At 43.0% G+C, this 18,335-nt stretch overlaps 1 protein-coding gene across 4 annotated transcripts; it reads right to left on the minus strand.

Moving 5' to 3' along the window:
• Positions 1-1,735: 1,735 nt before the first annotated feature.
• PARP2 (poly(ADP-ribose) polymerase 2) lies at positions 1,736-16,366 on the minus strand. 4 transcript variants are annotated; one of them, XM_055289526.2, is made up of 16 exons: positions 16,198-16,366; positions 14,796-14,951; positions 14,418-14,488; positions 12,996-13,046; positions 9,023-9,119; positions 8,524-8,599; positions 7,297-7,399; positions 5,391-5,553; positions 4,694-4,832; positions 3,826-3,889; positions 3,610-3,744; positions 3,207-3,334; positions 2,951-3,050; positions 2,492-2,590; positions 2,120-2,244; positions 1,736-2,002 (listed from the first exon to the last, which is right to left on the minus strand). In XM_055289526.2, exons 1-16 carry the CDS (start codon positions 16,241-16,243, stop codon positions 1,843-1,845), a joined length of 1,713 nt encoding a protein of 570 aa, XP_055145501.1. In that variant the 5' UTR covers positions 16,244-16,366; the 3' UTR covers positions 1,736-1,842. The 4 variants fall into 4 exon arrangements, with proteins under 4 accessions (XP_055145501.1, XP_055145500.1, XP_063500783.1 ...); XM_055289525.2 differs by having other exon boundaries at positions 14,757-14,951; XM_063644713.1 differs by lacking the exons at positions 7,297-7,399; positions 8,524-8,599; positions 9,023-9,119 and having other exon boundaries at positions 16,198-16,353.
• Positions 16,367-18,335: the final 1,969 nt, after the last annotated feature.

The raw sequence follows: 18,335 nt of genomic DNA on the forward strand, positions 1-18,335 counted from the left end.
GCTCTAAATGTGGATTCTTTAGGGCCTTCCCTATAGATCATGTAATTTGCAAATATAGTTTTATCTCCTTTTTAATCTCGATGCCTTTTTTTTCTTGCTTAAGTACCATGGTTAGAACCTCCAGTACAATGTTGAATGGAAGTGGTGAGCGCAGACATCTTGGCCTTATTCCTGATCTTAGAGGATAAGCTTTCAGTCTTTCACCATTGTAATGTTAGCTGTTTTTCATAGATGTTCTTCATAGGGTGGAGGAAGCTCCCTTTCATTCCTACTTTGTTGGATTTTTTTATTATGAAAAAATGTTACATTTTGCCAAATGCTTTTTCTGCATCTGAGATGATCATGTGATTTTTGCCCTACTTCGGTTTTCAATCTTGCATTACTGTGATAAATCTCACTTGATCATTGTATATAGTCCATTTATAATGTTGCTGGATTAGGCTTGGTAGTATTTTGTTGATTTTTGCAATTATATTAAGGGATATTGGTCTACAATTTAACTTTCTTGTCATATCTTCATCTGGTTTTGGTTTCATACTGCTTTGTAGAATTAGTTGCAAAGTATTTTCCTCTCTTCTATTCTTTGGAAAAGTATGCAGTCTACTTCAGTTTTAATAGCAGGTTACTTCAATGAGTAGATACATTTGACTAGTTCCTTATCTATGGATCTTTTTGTGTACACCAATGCCTCAGTGACATCTATGCAAACATATATATCTGTAAGTTTTAGGTCAACAGGGCATGAACATTTCAAATTTTGATAGATATTGGAAACCTGGTTTCTAAAAAGTTACAGGATAAATTTAAACAAACTTCTCTGTTACTTAAGGAAGTGTGTTGTTTATCTGTGTTGTGTGTTTAAATACAATCAGGAAGTCTTTGGATCTGTATTAGTCTGTTTTCGTACTGCTATAAGGAACTGCCTGAGACTGGGTAATTTATAAAGGAAAGAGGTTTGACTCACAGTTCACCATGGCTGAGGAGGCCTCAGGAAATTTACAATCATAGAGGAAGGTGAAGGGGAAGCCCTTCTTCACAGGGTGGCAGGAAGGAGAAGTGCCCAGCGAAGTAGGAAGAGCCCCTTATAAAACCATCAGATCTTGTGAGAACTAACTCACTATCATAAGAACAGCATGGGGGAAACCGCCCCCATGATTCAGTTACCTCCACCTGGTCTCTCCCTTAAAACGTGGGGATTCTGGGGATTACAGTTCAAGATGAGATTTGGGTGGGGATACAAAGCCTAACCATATCAGGATCTGACCTGAACTTTAGTACTTCTTAGTTGGAGCAGGGTATGTAAAAACTCATTCCACTTTTTTCCTTTCCTCCTCAAGATGTATTCAGGCTTAGTGACAGTCCTCCAAGGGCTTCCCGAATTTTTGGACACGTGATGAGTCCTAGGATGTTGAGTAGTGGGAGACCTAGGCTGCAGTGGATAAATTTGAAAAAGGCAAGTGAATACATATGCATGGGAAAGAAAAACACAACTTAGCCTTTGTTGCCTCTACCCTTCCTGTGATAATACTCAACAAATTCCAGTTTGCAGAAAAACTGAATTAAACAGGTAAAAACATTAGCGCCCCCATTAGTGTCCCTCAATGCACAGATGCCACTAAGAACAGGATACTGAATAACCCTCAGAGCAATGAGTAATTTCTGTCCTGGAAATGGAGATCTACTAATATCAGAAGAAATAAGTTCTTGGAGAAATAAAGCCCAAAGAAGCCAGTGGTAGACTGGTACAGTTTTTATTACATAAAATATCACAAAATTCACAAGTACAACACTGCTTATTTTCTTGCTTGAAGATCAGATCTCTGGTTTATTTAATATCAACATTCACCACAGCTGAAGGAAATTAAACTGAACCTTTAAAAGGTACCGCATACGGACCTGGTTGGGGTTATAGACAATATATTCATTGTAGTTGAGGGTATAACCATCTGGATTCAGAATTCCTGTGTCACTTGCTGGTCCTAATGGCACTGTACTCCCATTCCTGCCAAATGGAAAAAAAGTGTGTCAACATCAGTCTCTGGTTCAGAAGCTGCAATAGAGAACGTAGTCTTATCTGGCCAAAAGTAGTCTTCTAGTCCTCCTGGTTCTGAGTACTTACAGGGTGATGAAGTGGGCAGAACTGGGAGCCATCTTGCCCAGCCCCTTGGTGCTATGTTTACCTTGAAGCAATCCTTCGGCCTTAGGACTGGCCTCTAGTAGTTCATTACACTGACCTAGAGCTACCTGCAAAGCAAAAAATCTTTGAATGCCCATATCCTACTAAGAATTAGATGGCTCCAAAGCCAAACAGAAAATTCCATCAGTACTTTTTTTCCCCTACTCCAGCAGAGGAATCCAATGTACTAGAAATTGTACTTGGTCCTCTCTCAAGCTATCCCAGGTAAACCTCTTGGTTCTGGGGTCAAACTTTTCTCACTGGAAAAAAACTGGAATTAATAAACTAGAGATCACAGACATACTCCTGCCTCACCTCTGATAAGAGCAGCAGTCCTGTATTCTTTAGGCGAGAGGCAAAGCAGTAATTGGCACTCTTGGAAGACATGTCAGCAAAGTAGATTCCTTTCCCAAACTGAAATATATAAATGAATACCAAGGTCAGCTTCTAACCCACTGTGTTAGAGAGAAGGTGCATACCACTGACCCTGTTTTTCTATTCCCTTAAACACAATATAGACCCTTCTCCATTTCCCCTCACAATGCTGTTCTAGAGAGGGTAGAAGCACCTGTGAATTTCTGCCTTCTGAGGGAAAGCTGAGGTATCTTTAGGAATTTAAAGAAAGAGGGACACAGTAAGAGATGACAAGGTTATCAGTGAGCTGGCTTAACTCTTGGGGAGGGGAACCACCTAATCCTAATCTAGGAAAAAAAGCACCGAGAACATTACTGTATCCTTTTCCCCGTGCTCCTCCCAGAGTTCAATTTCACTCACCATGTAACCTGTGATGGGAGCTTCAGGTGGGGCAATTCGAAGCCCATGGCTCAAGATTCCCACCCAGTTACTCAGCCTGGAACCATGCCACAGAAGCATCCTAAGGAAAAGCCAATTATTATTGTACTCTGTTGTTCTGCACAGATAGGCCATAAGCATAAAAAAGCCAACACCTTCCTCTGACTCCCTCTTATAAGTTCTACAGCTGTACTTTTGGGCAAGGAGTGTCTTTCCAAACCCAAAGCTAGACTCAGACCTGTTATGAAGGTCCTCTCTGAAGGCTTCTTTCTCACCCTCCTTCTCCACTTCAAACAAATCCAGCAAGGTCATGGTATAGTCGCTGTGTGTGGGAGCATGGGTAGATTGTAGGTACTGGGAAATCACCTGTGAAAAATAAGACAAAAAGGCCGATGTGGACTCTAAAAGAGACTGAGCTGAACTGAAGAATTTGGGGATTCTGATATAACTTGGCAGACCTTTCTGCTCCCAAACAGTCTTACAAGGCAGCTAGGAAAAGCTTGGCCTTCCCAAATCCCTAGTACATAAAAAGTCTGCCCTAATTGACAATTTGCTCTTGACCAGAAGTAGTTAGAGAACAGTGGGATGGGGGAGGTGGTTAAGAGTGCAAGAGTATGAAAATAAATGATCATTTTTCTTACTTTGAACTCATAACTTTCATGGTCAAGAGGGCGCAAGGCACAATGTAGGTTTCTATAGTGTTGGTCCAATGGGTGTTCTGGGCTTTGTAGCTCTGTTTTCACCAGCTTAATAGCAATTTCAATGTCTCCCAAAGCCTGAGAAGATGAGATATAGAATCAATGTGGGAGGACACTGGTATAAGGGATATAATACTTCTCAATTCATACATATCTCACCTCTAGTAATTGTATTTTTTCTGACAGTTCCTTCTGTGTCCGGATTAGTGGAGGAGTACGGAGTCTAAGAACAGAGATATAACCCATAATGAGCTTTCTGACATGTGGCTAAAAGGCGCATGACTAAAAATAGAAAATGACAGATAGATCCTTTAGAAAGCAGGTATGAGAAACAGGTTTTCCATTTGAGAGAGAAAGAGATCTGTAAAGAGACCTTAACTTCCAAATATATAAAATATTATTAAATATATACTCGGTATAAGATGAACTATGTGGATTTTGACTTTTGAGACTAGAGTTAAAATTATTTTTTATAAAATCATTTAAAAATAAGTTATATTGATATCAACAGGGAACAGTTGGATACAGTTCTATCTAGAAGCACAGGTAGACCTGTTGACCACTCAGGGTTATTTCTAGGTCATGGGGCTCTATAAAGCAATAAAAGAAATAGAAATCGGATGAAAACCAGAAAACAGAATCAACAAATGTAAAATGTTATTTTGTCTATCTAATATCACTTGAGTTCACAGAAATGGTGTTTGTGTGGCTTTAGTTACCTCAAATAGGAAAATGGGGTGATATGCCTGAAGGTGTTTTACTTGGTGGTTGGATAGCTAGATCCATTCTCTCTTGGGTTGGTAACTTCCACTTTGTCAGAGAATATGGCTGTGGTCAAGCCGGGAGATTGCATCCCATATTTGTAAGCTGATTAAATAGGCTACCTGTATATCATTTTGTTTCTGTATCTATTCAAGATGATCATTTTCTTAGGAATAAAAGATTTAAAAGAGTATAGCTGCTGCTGATGGATACAGGGGATATGTATAGGTAGAAGAACAAAGTGAAGTAACAGCACAGGCCTTACCCAAAGTTATGCGGAATCCTGGTGTAGAATTCATTGCATGCTTCCATGAGAGCTCGTCCATGCTGGCCAGCCCGAATACAATCCTCAATCTTCTTAAGAGACTGGTAACCTGCCTTGATTTGTGCCACTGTCAGCTTCCCTAAAGGCCCAGTCAGAGATCAGACTCCAAACTAGGATCCCATCTAGTGAACTGTACTTAACGTCCTTCCCTAAAAAAGACTTTCATCTTTCAACTTTGTTTTCTTTTCTTGAGATGGGGTCTCACTCCTGTTGCCCAGGCTGAGTGCTGTGGCACGAACACAGCTAAATGCAGCTCAACCTCCTGGGCTCGGGTGATCCTCCCACCTCAGCTTCCCAAGTAGCTGGATCACAGGCACACACCACCATGCCTGGCTAATTTTTCTATTTTTAGTAGAGACAGGGTCTCACCATGTTGCCCAGGCTGGTTTCAAACTCCTGGGCTCAAGAAATCCACCTGCCTTGGCCCCCCAAAGTGTTGGGATTATAGGCATGACCCACCACACCCAGCCTCAACTTTCAAAATAGTTCCTCCCCCCTCCATACAACCTGTCACCCCAAATTCCATTTTCTTCATTCAGTACTATGAGCAAGCTTTAAATCATAATGATAATAAAACATCCATTAAAGGAACTAGGAATTATGAGGAGAGAATACAGAAGAAAATGTGAAGTCCTACCAAGTGGGGCTTTCTTGGTATTATACTTCATTTCCATCATCATTTCTTCCATGGCCTGAACATTACAGATCAACTTTATTAACTCTTGTACCCGAAGATCTAGCTGTGACTCTGGCTTCAAGGGAGATTTAAGAGATTCCTCTTTCTTTGTTTCCTCTTCATCCTATAGCAAAAAACAAACAAAACAAAAGAAAATCTAAGAAATCATCTCTAGATTCCTTATAACACCCAGTATTATACAATGTAAATGCTTTGTAAAGTTTTTATATTGCATTGTCTAGGGAATAATGACAAGCAAGGAAAAAAAGGCTGTACAGGTTCAGTACAGAAGCAATTTTTCAAATATTTTTAATTCTCAGTTCACTGAATCCATGGATATAGACGGTTGACCATACTAGTTCTGCCTCCCACATTTTACAACTCAGAATAAGTCTAGAAAAAAAAGGCTTTCCTCATGACGTCAGTGTGTAAAGATAGCTATTATGTCTCAGATCTTCCCATCTTAAAAAAGACTAAAACTTCTCCATTTTTTTGGATATGTGACTGTTTCAGGACAGTTTCAGCATACTGGTATACCTCAGTTTATCTAAATTAAATTTTTTATGGTGGTATATATCCAGAAGTGAAAACAAATTTAAATGTAATTGTTTAATCAGTTTGATTTTTTATCACTCCTCTCTTGGTCCATAACAATAAACTTCTTGGGCCAGGCACGGTGGCTCATGCCTGTAATCCCAGCACTTTGGGAGGCCAAGACGGGCGTATCATCAGGTCAGGAGATTGGGACCATCCTGGCTAACATGGTGAAACTCCGTCTCTACTAAAAATACAAAAAAAAAATTAGCCGGGCGTGGTGACAGGTGCCTGTAGTCCCAGCTACTCGGGAGGCTGAGGCAGGAGAATGGTGTGAACCCGGAGGCAGAGCCTGCAGTGAGCCGAGATCGTGCCACTGCACTCCAGCCTGGGCGACAGAGCGAGACTCCGTCTCAAAAAAAACAAAACAAAAACAAAAAAATGAAAACAACAATAAACTTCTGGAAATAGGGCCTAAGATTTTATAAGAACCTTAGTAGGCCGGGCGTGGTGGCTCATGCCTGTAATCCCAGCACTTTGGGAAGCTGAGGCAGGTAGATCACCCAAGGTCACGAATTCAAGACCAGACTGGCCAACATGGTGAAACCCTGTCTCTACTAAAAATACAAAAAAAATTAGCTGGGCATAGTGGCAGGCACCTGTAATCCCAGCTACCTGAGAGGCTGAGGCAGGAGAATCACTTGAACCCGGGAGCTGGAGGTTGCAGTGAACTGAGACTGAGCCATTGCACTCCAACCTGGGCAACAAGAATGAAACTCCATCTCAAAAAAAAAAAAAAAAACAAAACCTTAGTAAATAACAGAGCCGCGACTAGAAAGGCATATTCTGTCCTCATTCTTACTGTCCCTTCGGGATTACAAAGATCAGTGAGAGCACCCCTGAGGTGAGAAGTAGAAAGGACTCAAGATATCCTGGCCTGTCCCAGTCTAGGAATGATCTAAGCTATTCTGCTTTACCCTGAGTAAGAAGAAACAGGAGTAGGTGTGGTGCCTCATGCCTGTAATCTCAAGACTTTGGGAGGCCAGGACAAGAGGACTGCTTGAGCCCAGGAATTCGAGACCAGCCTGGGCAACATAGTGAAACCTCATCTTTACAAAAAAAAAAAAAAAATCAGCTGGGCAGAGTGGCACATGCCTGTAGTTCCTGATACTGAGGAGGCTGAGGTGGGAGGATCACTTGAGCCTAGGGATCTTGAGGCTGCAGTGAGCCATGATTGTGCCACCTAGCCTGAGCAACAGAGCACAATTTTGCCTCTAACAAATAAAATGAAAAAAGAAGGTGGGTTTCTTTCAAAAAGTATAGTGAGAGTTACCTGAGTATTGGTGGCATAGTCCATCTGTAGCATATCATATTTTCCAGGCACCTTCTCAAACTTTTCTCGATCTTCCCAATTGTTTTTCGTTTTGTCAAGGAATCTGTAGAGTCCAAGGTGTAAGAAAACCTTACAAATAAAGGTCTACTATGAAGATGGACTTACAACTGTTTCCTTAGACAGAAAATCTCCAAAGAATTTATTTTCCAGCACTGAGCTCCTTTACACATCAACTTTCCATAAATCAAAATTAGTCTAATTCTAAATGAGGACACTAAATGGACAAAAAAGCTCTGGAGACAAATGGAATTTAAAAAATGGGAAAAGCAATGCTTGTCCTTCCCAAACACCACAAAAGCCACTGAGATTTCAAACAAAAGATATCCATCTAATCCCTTTCCTCGAAAGAAACATGTTCCCCAATTCTCCAGAAAGTTCTTCATCTATATCATAAAGTTTTAAAAACTCTAACTGAATATTCTCTTTTTTTCTTTTTTTTTGGGAGAGTCAGGGGTCTCGCTTTGTTGCCCAGGCTGGTCTCAAACTCCTAGCTTCAAGCAATCCTCCCGCCTCAGCCTCCCAAAGTGCTGGGATTACAGGCGTGAGCCACCGTGCTCGGCCCCTAGTTGAATATTATCTACCCCAGGATAGTCTCCATTTATCCCAAATTTCCTAAATTTGTCAGTCATGTGTTAAATATATTAGATTCTTCTGTTTTTAGTGACCTTCAAGGTATTAGTTTGATTTAATCACTAAGGATGCAGTTTGGTGTTTCAACAACAGAATGTCAGGGTGAAAAGACATTAACATTTAGGCCAAATCACACCTATAAAACGAAAAGTTTTTTATAAGCCACACACTTATAAAATTCTTAGAAAAGGCAGGGCACGGTGGCTCATGCCTGTAATTCCGCACTTTGGGAGGCTGAGGTGGGCGGATCACCTGAGGTCAGGAGACCAGCCTGGCCAACATGGCGAAACCCCATCTCTATTAAAAATACAAAAATTAGCTGGGCGTGGTGGTGGGCGTCTGTAATCCCAGCTACTCAGGAGGCTGAGGCAGGAGAATCGCTTAAACCCAGGAGGTGGAGGTTGCAGTGAGCTGAGATCGTGCCATTGCACTCCAGCCTAGGCAATAAGAGTGAAACTGTCTAAAAAAAAATTCTTAGAGAAGATACATCTAAGAAGAGGAGGGTGCATTTTTTTATAGTCACTTTTCAGCACTCACTTCTTCTGAAAGATTTCCTTGGCCTTGTTGAGATTGCCTGAACAAGCCACCAGGCTGTGCTGTCCCATTTTCCCAACTGCAAAGTAAATGCCACACGTAAGATAGTTCCCTAATGGTAAGAGGCCAGCTCTCCAGGATCTCTCTGCTTAACATCTGACAAACAGGCAGGAAAGGGAGAAGGGAATGGTGAAAGGATTTAGGGAACTAATCATGTTGATACAAGTTACCTGCTAACTGCCATAGTCTATGAGCACTACTAGCAGTTCAACTATAGAAGAGTTTTCATCCTCAATGGGCTGCTCTTAGTTTTTCCAGTGGGAACTCTAAGGAGGATGCCTGCCATTCCCCAATTTCAAGATGCTCAACTTGATTCCTAAGCCTCTCCCAGACTTCAGGCCTCTACTGGCCCAATTTAAACCCAGAGAATCCTTTGGCCACCCTCTAAGCTACTTCTGATTTTCTGAATGCCAACTCATAAAATCTCAATAAAAATCATTACCTCGGCCCCATCTCATCCAAACACTGAAGTTCCTCTGGGCATCATCTTCTAATAGCTGAATTAGATAGTACTTGTTGTTGTTGAACTGGAGATTGGTCTATGTTGAGTGAAAACAAAAACAAAAAACAAAAAAAAAGGAGTTTTGCAAATGGAAATCACATAAACCAATGACTCATCCTTCGTCACAGGTGCCAGTGATTTCCATAAGGAAAAGCATAGCATCAGGCAAGAAAATTAGACTCCTGGAAGATTAAAGACATAAAGAAGAAATAGGGCTTATACATTAAACTTTGGATTCTTAGGAATTAAAGTGGGAGCCTAGAAGCTTCCTAAAACCCTCTATCCAACCTCAAATATCCTACATTGAATGGCTCCTCCAGTTTTTTCCTGCCTCAGCTCCCTATTTAGATATTTTCTAAGCTATATGTGTTTTCCAGCTCCCAATCCACTCCCAATAATTATTTCCTATATGAAAACAATTTTGATGCTCCAAAGGTCTAAAACTGTTATGCTCAACTGTTAAATGACTTACTCCTTGACAGTTCTACTCACAGCTTTTGTTTGTCAGCTGCAGAAATTTGACAATGAGCTGAGAGCAGGGCAATAATGGGAGGGGACAAGGGATACGCAAAACCACTGCCACATCTGTCCCATACCTAACCTGACCTGACTTGGAGATACTGAGAGAGAATATGGCCAGTATCTAAAAAGAGGTATCTGTAAGTAAATCACTCAGAGTAAAGAGAGAGAGAAGTCCACGATAAGGCATAGCAGCTGATGTTGTTTGGCTGAGCCCTGGATATGGAGGCATTCTTCTTTGTTAAGCATGCTGCCCCTTCCTACCTCTATCTCCTGCTTGCTCACATTCTAAAGCCATTGTACGACCTTAGCCCACTGGTGAAAAAAAAAGGTCATTAGATGTTAGAACAAAAAGGAGCCTGAGATTTTTTTTTTTTTTGAGACGGAGTCTTGCTCTGTCACACAGGCTGGAGTGCAGTGGTGCAATCTCCGCTCACTGCCACCTGTGTCCCAGGTTCAAGCAATTTCTTGTGCCTCAGCCTCCCTAGTAGCTGGGATTACAGGCACACGCCACCACACCAGACTAATTTTTTTTGTATTTTTAGTAGAGATGGAGTTTCAACATATTGGCAAGGCTGGTCTTGAACTCCTAACTCAAGTGATCTGCCCACCTTGGCCTCCCAAAGTGCTGGGATTACAGGCATGAGCCACCACGCCCAGCTTGATATTTTCTTTTCCTTTAAAAAATTTTTTTGTAAATGTTTTTATGTTTTTTGTTTGTTTGTTTGTTTTTGAAATAGGGTCTCCCTCTGTCACCCAGGCTGGAGTGCAATGGCTCAATCACAGCTCACTGTAGCCTCAACCTCCCAGGCTCAAGCAATCCTCCCACCTCAGCCTCCAAAGTAGCTGGCCCATGCCCAGGTGTTTTTGTATTTTTTTGTAGAGACAAGGTTTCACCACGTTGCCCAGGCTGATCTTGAACTCCTGACCTGAAGTGATTCTCCAGCCTTGGCCTCCGAAAGTGCTAGGATGACAGGCATGAGCCACCACACCTGGCTGCCTTAAGGTATTTTCCTTTTTTTTTTGAGAAGGAGTTTTGCTTTTGTTGCCCAGGGCTGGAATGCAATGGTGCGATCTCAGCTCACCGCAACCTCCGTCTCCCGGGTTCAAGCAATTCTCGTGCCTCAGCCTCCCGAGTAGCTAGGATTACAGGCATGTGCCACCACACCCGGCTAATTTTTTATTTTTAGTAGAGATGGGATTTCTCTACATTGGTCAGGCTGGTCTTGAACTCCCGACCTCAGGTGATCTGCCCATCTCAGCCTCCCAAAGTGCTGGGATTACAGGTGTGAGCCACTGCACCCGGCCAACCTTAAGGTGTTTTCTATTTGCTCGTGGTATTTTAAGTAGAAGAAATAGTAACAAATAAATACTAATTGGTTGTAATATATATAATATATTTTTGTAATATATATAATATATAATATATAATTTGTTGGATCAATAAATTCAAATATGAAGTCATATCCAGGAAATATATTAATGAGGCAAATGTATTATCTACTCAAAACCACAAAGACAAACAAGAGAAAAAGGTTGATTAAAAAGAAAGCTGGGGCCGGGCGTGGTGGCTCACGCCTGTAATCCCAGCACTTTGGGAGGCCGAGGCGGGCGGATCACGAGGTCAGGAGATCGAGACCATCCTGGCTAACACGGTGAAACCCCGTTTCTACTAAAAATACAAAAAATTAGCCGGGTGTGGTTGCAGGCGCCTGTAGTCCCAGCTACCTGGGAGGCTGAGGCAGGAGAATGGCGTGAACCCGGGAGGTGGAGCTTGCAGTGAGCCAAGATAGCGCCACTGCACTCCGGCCTGGGCGAAAGAGCGAGACTCCTTCTCAAAAAAAAAAAAAAAAAAAAAAAAAAAAAGAAAGCTGGGCTTGGGGAGGCTGAGGTTGGAGGATCACACGAGGCCACAAGTTCAAGGCCAACCTGAGCAACATAGCAAGACTGTCTCCAAAAAAAAAAAAACCCAAAATTTTTTAAAAAAGAAAAATTAATAAATTTAACTATAGAAAAAATTTAAAACTTCAATATTGGCAAAGTGTACTATAAGGAAAACCAAACGGTAAATGACAAATCTGGAAAACATATAAGCGGTTTATGTTACAGACAAAAGGCTCTTCTCCATAGTATATAAAGTTCCTTGAAACCAGTAAGAAAAGGACCAATAACTTTTTAGAAAATGTGCAAAACAGCTTGTCCCAGTGGCTCATCCCTGTAATCCCAGTGCCTCATGAGGACAAGGCAGGAGGATCATTTGAGGCCAAGAATTCAAGACCACCTATCCAACATAGCGAGATTCTTATCTTCATAAAAAATTTAAAAATTAGTCAGGCTTCGTGGCATGCGCCTGAAGTCCGAGCTACTCAGGAAGCTTAGGTGGGAGGATTGCTGGAGCCCAGAAGTTCAAGGTTGCAGTGGGCTATGACTGTATCAACTGCACTCCAGCCTGGGTGACAGAACAAGATCCTGTCTCTTTAAAAAAAAAAAAAAAGTGCAAAAGGATACGAACAGAGAGTTAACAGTTTCAATAAATGATACGAAATTTGCAAAAAAAATCTTCTCACAGAGGACTCTGCTATCTGATGTGTGCTAGGGCTGAGTACTCAGGTGTTTAACCACTAATGGCTAATATTAATATAAAGGACTTGCCGGGCGCAGTGGCTCACGCCTATAATCCCAGCACTTTGGGAGGCTGAGGTGGGTGGATCACCTGAGGTCAGGAGTTCAAGACCAGCCTGGCCAACATGGTGAAACCCCATCTCTACTAAAAATACCAAAAAATTAGCTGGACACTGTGCCTGTAGTCCCAGCTACTTGGAAGGCTGAGGCTGCAGAATTGCCTGAACCCAGGAGGTGGAGATTGCAGTGAGCCGAGATCACACCACTGCACTCCAGCCTGGGTGACAGAGCAAGACTCTGTCTCAAAAAAAAAAAAAAAAAAAAAATATATATATATATATATATGAAGGACTTTAGGCAAGGCCTGGTGGCTTACACCTGGTAATCCCAGCACTTTGGGAGGCTGAGGTGGGTGGATCACTTGAGGTCACGAGTTCAAGACCAGACCCTGGTCAACGTGGCGAAACCTTGTCTCTACTAAAAATACAAAAAATTAGCTGGGTGTGGTGGTGCACACCTGTAACCCCAGCTACTCGGGGGGCTGAGGCAGGAGAATTGCTTGAATCTGGGAGGCAGAGGTTACAGTAAGCTGAGATTGTGCCACTATACTCCAGCCTGGGAGATGAAGTGAGACTCCATCTCGAAAAGAAAAAACAAAATTTAAAAAAAAAAAAAAAGGGACTTTAAAGATCTGAGCACTGAGATGCTATCATCAATAATTATCAAGAAGATGGTCTCATAATATAATGGTTCCACCTCTTCTGCCTCCTACCTGATTTAGCATGACATCATAGACATCATTTCCTTCACAATACACATGAGCCTAGAAAGAAAGAGAGAGAAAAAATCAACATTAGTATAGGTTCAGCCCTGAGATCCTAAATGAGGCTTTAAATTTTCTTATGGCTCAAGCTGTCATTCTACAGCAACATCAACATTCATCTCCCAAGGAAAGAATTGCAAACCTATGTTCTACCAGTAACCTGGGTGTAACCTTACTATAAATGAAAACATGCCTCCTTTTTTTTTTAACTATACAAAAGATTCTGAGTCAGGCTGCGCATGGTGGCTCACGCCTGCAATCCCAGGATTTCGGGAGGCTGAGGTGGGCAGATCACTTGAGGTCAGGCGTTCGAGACCAGCTTGGCCAACACAGTGAAGCCCCGTCTCTACTAAATATATAAAAATTAGCCCAGGCTGGGCGTGGTGGTGGGCATCTGTAATCACAGCTACTTGGGAGGCTAAGGCAAGAGAATTACTTGAACCCAGGAAGTGGAGGATGCAGTGAGCTGAGATCACACCACTGCACTCCAGCCTGGGTGACTGAGACTCCATCTCAAAAAAAAAAAAAGATTCTGAGTTAAAGAAAACTTACTCCAGAGGTAGCCTCCTTTTTTCCCCATTCATCAGTAACTCATGCCATTCCAGGGTACAGTTTCTCATTAGAACAAGAAAACAGTTTTCCCTTAACAAGGATACCATTTTCTGGTTTAAAAAGAGAATGAGGTGTAGAAGGCCGATGGCAACCACAAAAGGTATGCATGTGATATAGTTTGTATATTTGTCTCCTCCCAAATCTCACGCTGAATTGTAATCCTCAGTACTGGATGTGGGGCCTGGTGGGAAGTGATTCAGTCATGGAAGTGGATTTCTCATGAATGGTTTAGCACCACTGTCTTGCTGCTGTCCTCTTGATAGTGAGTGAATTCACACAAGATTTGGTAGTTTAAAAGCGTGTGACACCTCCCCCATTCTCGCTTTCTCTCTCTGTGACATCTTCTCCAATCTCTCTCTCTCCCTTTCTCTCTGTCTCTCTCTCTCCCCTGCTTTTGCCATGTGAAGTGCCTATTCCTGCTTCACCTTCTGCCATGAATAAAAGCTTCCTAAGGCCTCCTGAGGAGCAGATACTGCTATGCTTCCTGTACAGCCTCTAGGAACCTCTTTTCTTATAAAGTACCTAGTCTCAGGTATTTCTTTATAGCAATGCAAGAATGGTCTAACACACCATGTTAAAAAATACCCTGATTATTAACCCCAAGCCCTATCTCTTGCCATTAGAGAAAACTAATCACTCATCATATTTTGGAGAGGGTTCCTAAAATGAATACTAACAGCATCCCAGACAGGAGTCCTTATAACAAAGGATGCTCTCTGAGACATCCATGGACTGAAGATCGGTTCCAGAGTCTCTTACCTTCCCCACCTTGGCTGTACACTCTGGGTCCGCAGGAGCTTTGCCCTTTAACAGCAAGGCCTTCACAGATTCTGAGGAAAGACAGATAGGTACTACTTTATGGGAATCAAAAACAGCTGTTGTGGTTAAACAGAAACTTGTCAGGATTAACTCTGCCTGCCCAACCAATCCTGGTCTTTCCTTAGACCCCAATCCATCTCAAATACATGAAAATGAAGATTCAAGGCAGTAGATTAGTGCTGTGGTATGCCCAAAGGATAGAGAAATTAATTATATCCTGAAAGAAAGAAGAAATAAGAGTTGAAATAACAAGATATCATCCCCCAGATCCACTCCTACCAGAGACCCTTTTGCTAGCCCATGACCTTCCTGGCATACCATCTTGCTTGTCTTCTGTCCTGTCCTTATTAGCTTTTCCTCCAGCCACAGACATCTTTTTCGACTCCTGTCTCTGGCATCTGCGAGTTTTCTTGGCAGGGGAAGAGTCTTCTGGAGCCGTGTTGCCATTATTAACTCTTTTGCTTTCATTTAATGCTGCAGAATTTGGAAATTAGGAAAGAATGAGTACACCTGAATACGTGCAGATTTTAAAGATTGAAAAAAATCTTTTAAAGAAATGGTTTAAGATAATTTTCTTTTTTTTTTTTTTTGAGGTGGAGTCTCACTCTCTCGCCCAGGCTGGAGTGCAGTGGTGCGATCTTGGCTCACTGCAACCTCCGCCTCCTGGGTTCAAGTGATTCTCGTGCCTCAGCCTCCAGAGTAGCTGGGATTACAGGCGTGTACCGCCATGCCCAGCTAATTTTTGTATTTTTAGTAGAGACAGGGTTTCACCATGTTGGCCAGGCTGGTCTCGAACTCGTGACCTCAAGTGATCTGCCTTCCTCGGCCTCCCAAAGTGCGAGATTACAGGCGTGAGCCACCGCACCCCGCCGGTTTCAGATAATTTTCTAAGTTTACAGAGGCAATAACAACTGTCACCACACTACTCTTGTGTAACATTCTGTGTAATTCTTCCTAAATTGCTATTCTAGCCAAATGAAATAAAACAAAATAAAAGGGAGCCCCAGGAGTCTTGTAAGCTTATGGACTGAGGCCTGCTTATCTGTTTTACTTGTGTCCCAATGTCCCCCAAATACCCACCTCATACATGAGGCGGCATGGGATAAAGGTTAGTAAAGTGCTCAAGGGTCTGTGCCTAATTTAGAGCCTAGCTCTGCTGCTTTTCTCTGTGGAAACTTGGAGAAGTATTTGATCTCTTCCTACTTCACTTGCTCCAATATTAGAATATTGTACAATACTGTACTTCTAGAGAAGTACAATAGTACCTAATTTATAGGGTGGACCTATGCATTTAAGAACATTATACACATAATACCGTATCTCAATAGGTCTAAGACTCTCATTTTACTCTCTGGAACTGGGATGCATCTTACAATGGATGACATAAGCAGTCAATCACAGTTCACCATTTTCAGTGCTTATCCTTTGTTGTGTATAAAATAATGGTGTGCCTTACAATTACTTTTTGTAAATTGGATGACATTAGGTATTAACAACAGTACTGGCACATTAGCTGTTACAGCTCCGCAAGGCTTTATGCACAATTATGTAATCCCCAAAGCTCTGAAAACCGAAATTTACAAAATTTAGCACCCCAACTGGTTTGGTAGCCAAGTGCAGGTTATAGAGCGCTGGAAGGGGAAGGGGGTTACAGTAGGTGGTATCGTTCCTTTCTGACTCCCCGCCCCCGCATGCCGTCCCATGATATTGAGCTCCGAACCTCTCGGCCTGCCGCCGCCGGTGCTCCGTCGCCGCCGAGCCGCCATGGAATTCGAACGCTGACGTCATCAACCCGCTCCAAGGAATCGCGGGCCTAGTGTCACTAGGCGGGAACACCCAGCGCGCGTGCGCCCTGGCAGGAAGATGGCTGTGAGGGACAGGGGAGTGGCGCCCTGCAATATTTGCATGTCGCTATGTATTCTGGGAAGTCGCCATAAACGTGAAATGTCTTTGGGTTTGGGAATCTTATAAGTTCGGTAGCGAACCACCCTTCCCCATAGGGCGGAGGGAAGCTCATCAGTGGGGCCACGAGCTGAGTGCGTCCTGTCACTCCATTCCCGTGTCCCTTGGGAAGGTCTGAGACTAGGGCCAGAGGCGGCCCTAACAGGGCTCTCCCTGAGCTTCGGGGAGGTGAGTTCCCAGAGAATGGGGCTCCGCGCGAGGTCAGACTGGGCAGGAGATGCCGTGGACCCCGCCCTTCGGGGAGGGGCCCGGCGGATGCCTCCTTTGCCGGAGCTTGGAACAGACTCACGGCCAGCGAAGTGAGTTCAATGGCTGAGGTGAGGTACTCCCCAGGGGACCTCATAACCTAATTCAGACTACTCTCCCCGGCCCTTTTTTTGGAAAAAAAAAAAAAAAAAAGAAACCGGGCCGGGCGCGGTGGCTCACGCCTATAATCCCAGCACTTTGGGAGGCCGAGGCGAGCGGATCACAAGGTCAGGAGATCGAGACCATCCTGGCTAACACGGTGAAAACCCCATCTCCACTAAAAAAAAAAAAATACAAAAAATTAGCCGGGCGTGGTGGCGGGCGCCTGTAGTCCCAGCTACTTGGGAGGCTGAGGCAGGAGAATGGCGTGAACCCGGGAGGCGGAGCTTGCAGTGAGCAAAGACCGCGCCACCGCACTCCAGCCTGGGCGACAGAGCGAGTCTCAAAAAAAAAAAAAAAAAAAAAAAAAACCGAGTGGAATGTGAAAAGTTCCGTGAAACTGCAAAAACCCTTTGGGAACACAGGGAACCATCGGGCAGGAAGCCCACGAAAATGCTAATTGGTCTTCTGGTTCTTGGCGACATTAGGTGAGGGGCGCCCAAATGTTTGGCTGCATGAGAATCACCGAGTATGGGGACTGCATACTTAAGCAAATTCCCCACCCCAGACCCTCTGATTCAATAAGCCTGTATTAACAAAATCACTGGGTAATCCTGATTTGGGCACTAATATCATTTAGAAACATATTGTTAGGATAAAATAGTATCTGTTATAGACCAACCTGAGCAAAATAGCGAAACCTTGTCTCTATTCCAAAAAAAAAAAGTGAAAAATTAGCCAGGCGTGGGCGCGGGCGCCTGTAGTCCCAGCTACTTGGGAGGCTGAGGCACAAGAGTCGCTTGAACCCGGGAGGCGGAGGTTGCAGTGAGCCGGGATCGCGCCACTGAACTCCAGCCTGGGTGACAGAGTGAGACTCCGTCTGAAAGAAAAACAAAAAAAGAGAGAAAAAAATTTGATACATTTTAATTTTTGTTCATCAAAAGATGTAAAGTTTAGAAAGAAAAAACGCCAAATCTCATTATTTGCATGTAATTTGATTATGAATATTTTAAAAACTAGAAGAAACTACACAATAAAAATTTTACCTTAATACAAAGCCTAGCAAGACTGATAGAAAATAGCGTATGAGGCCGGGCGCGGTGGCTCACGCTTGTAATCCCAGCACTTTGGGAGGCCGAGGCGGGCGGATCATGAGGTCAGGAGATCGAGACCATGGTGAAACCCCGTCTCTACTAAAAAATAGAAAAAATTAGCCGGGCGTGGTGGCGGGCGCCTGTAGTCCCAGCTACTCGGAGAGGCTGAGGCAGGAGAATGGCGTGAACCCGGGAGGGGGAGCTTGCAGTGAGCCGAGATTGCGCCACTGCACTCCAGCCTGGGTGACAGAGCGAGACTCCGTCTCAAAAAAAAAAAAAAAAAAAAAAAAAAAAAAAAAGAAAATAGCGTATGAAAATAAATTCCATGCTTATAAAAGAGCTTCAAACAACTATAAATAAAATTTTTGGATAAGGTAGCATTTACAATAACACCAAAGCATATCAAGTAGTTGGAAATAAATCTAACAAAATGCCAGTGCTCAATAAATGTTTGTTG

This window comes from Symphalangus syndactylus, chromosome 8 (assembly GCF_028878055.3).
Source record: "Symphalangus syndactylus isolate Jambi chromosome 8, NHGRI_mSymSyn1-v2.1_pri, whole genome shotgun sequence".
NCBI classification, from domain to species: domain Eukaryota; kingdom Metazoa; phylum Chordata; class Mammalia; order Primates; family Hylobatidae; genus Symphalangus; species Symphalangus syndactylus.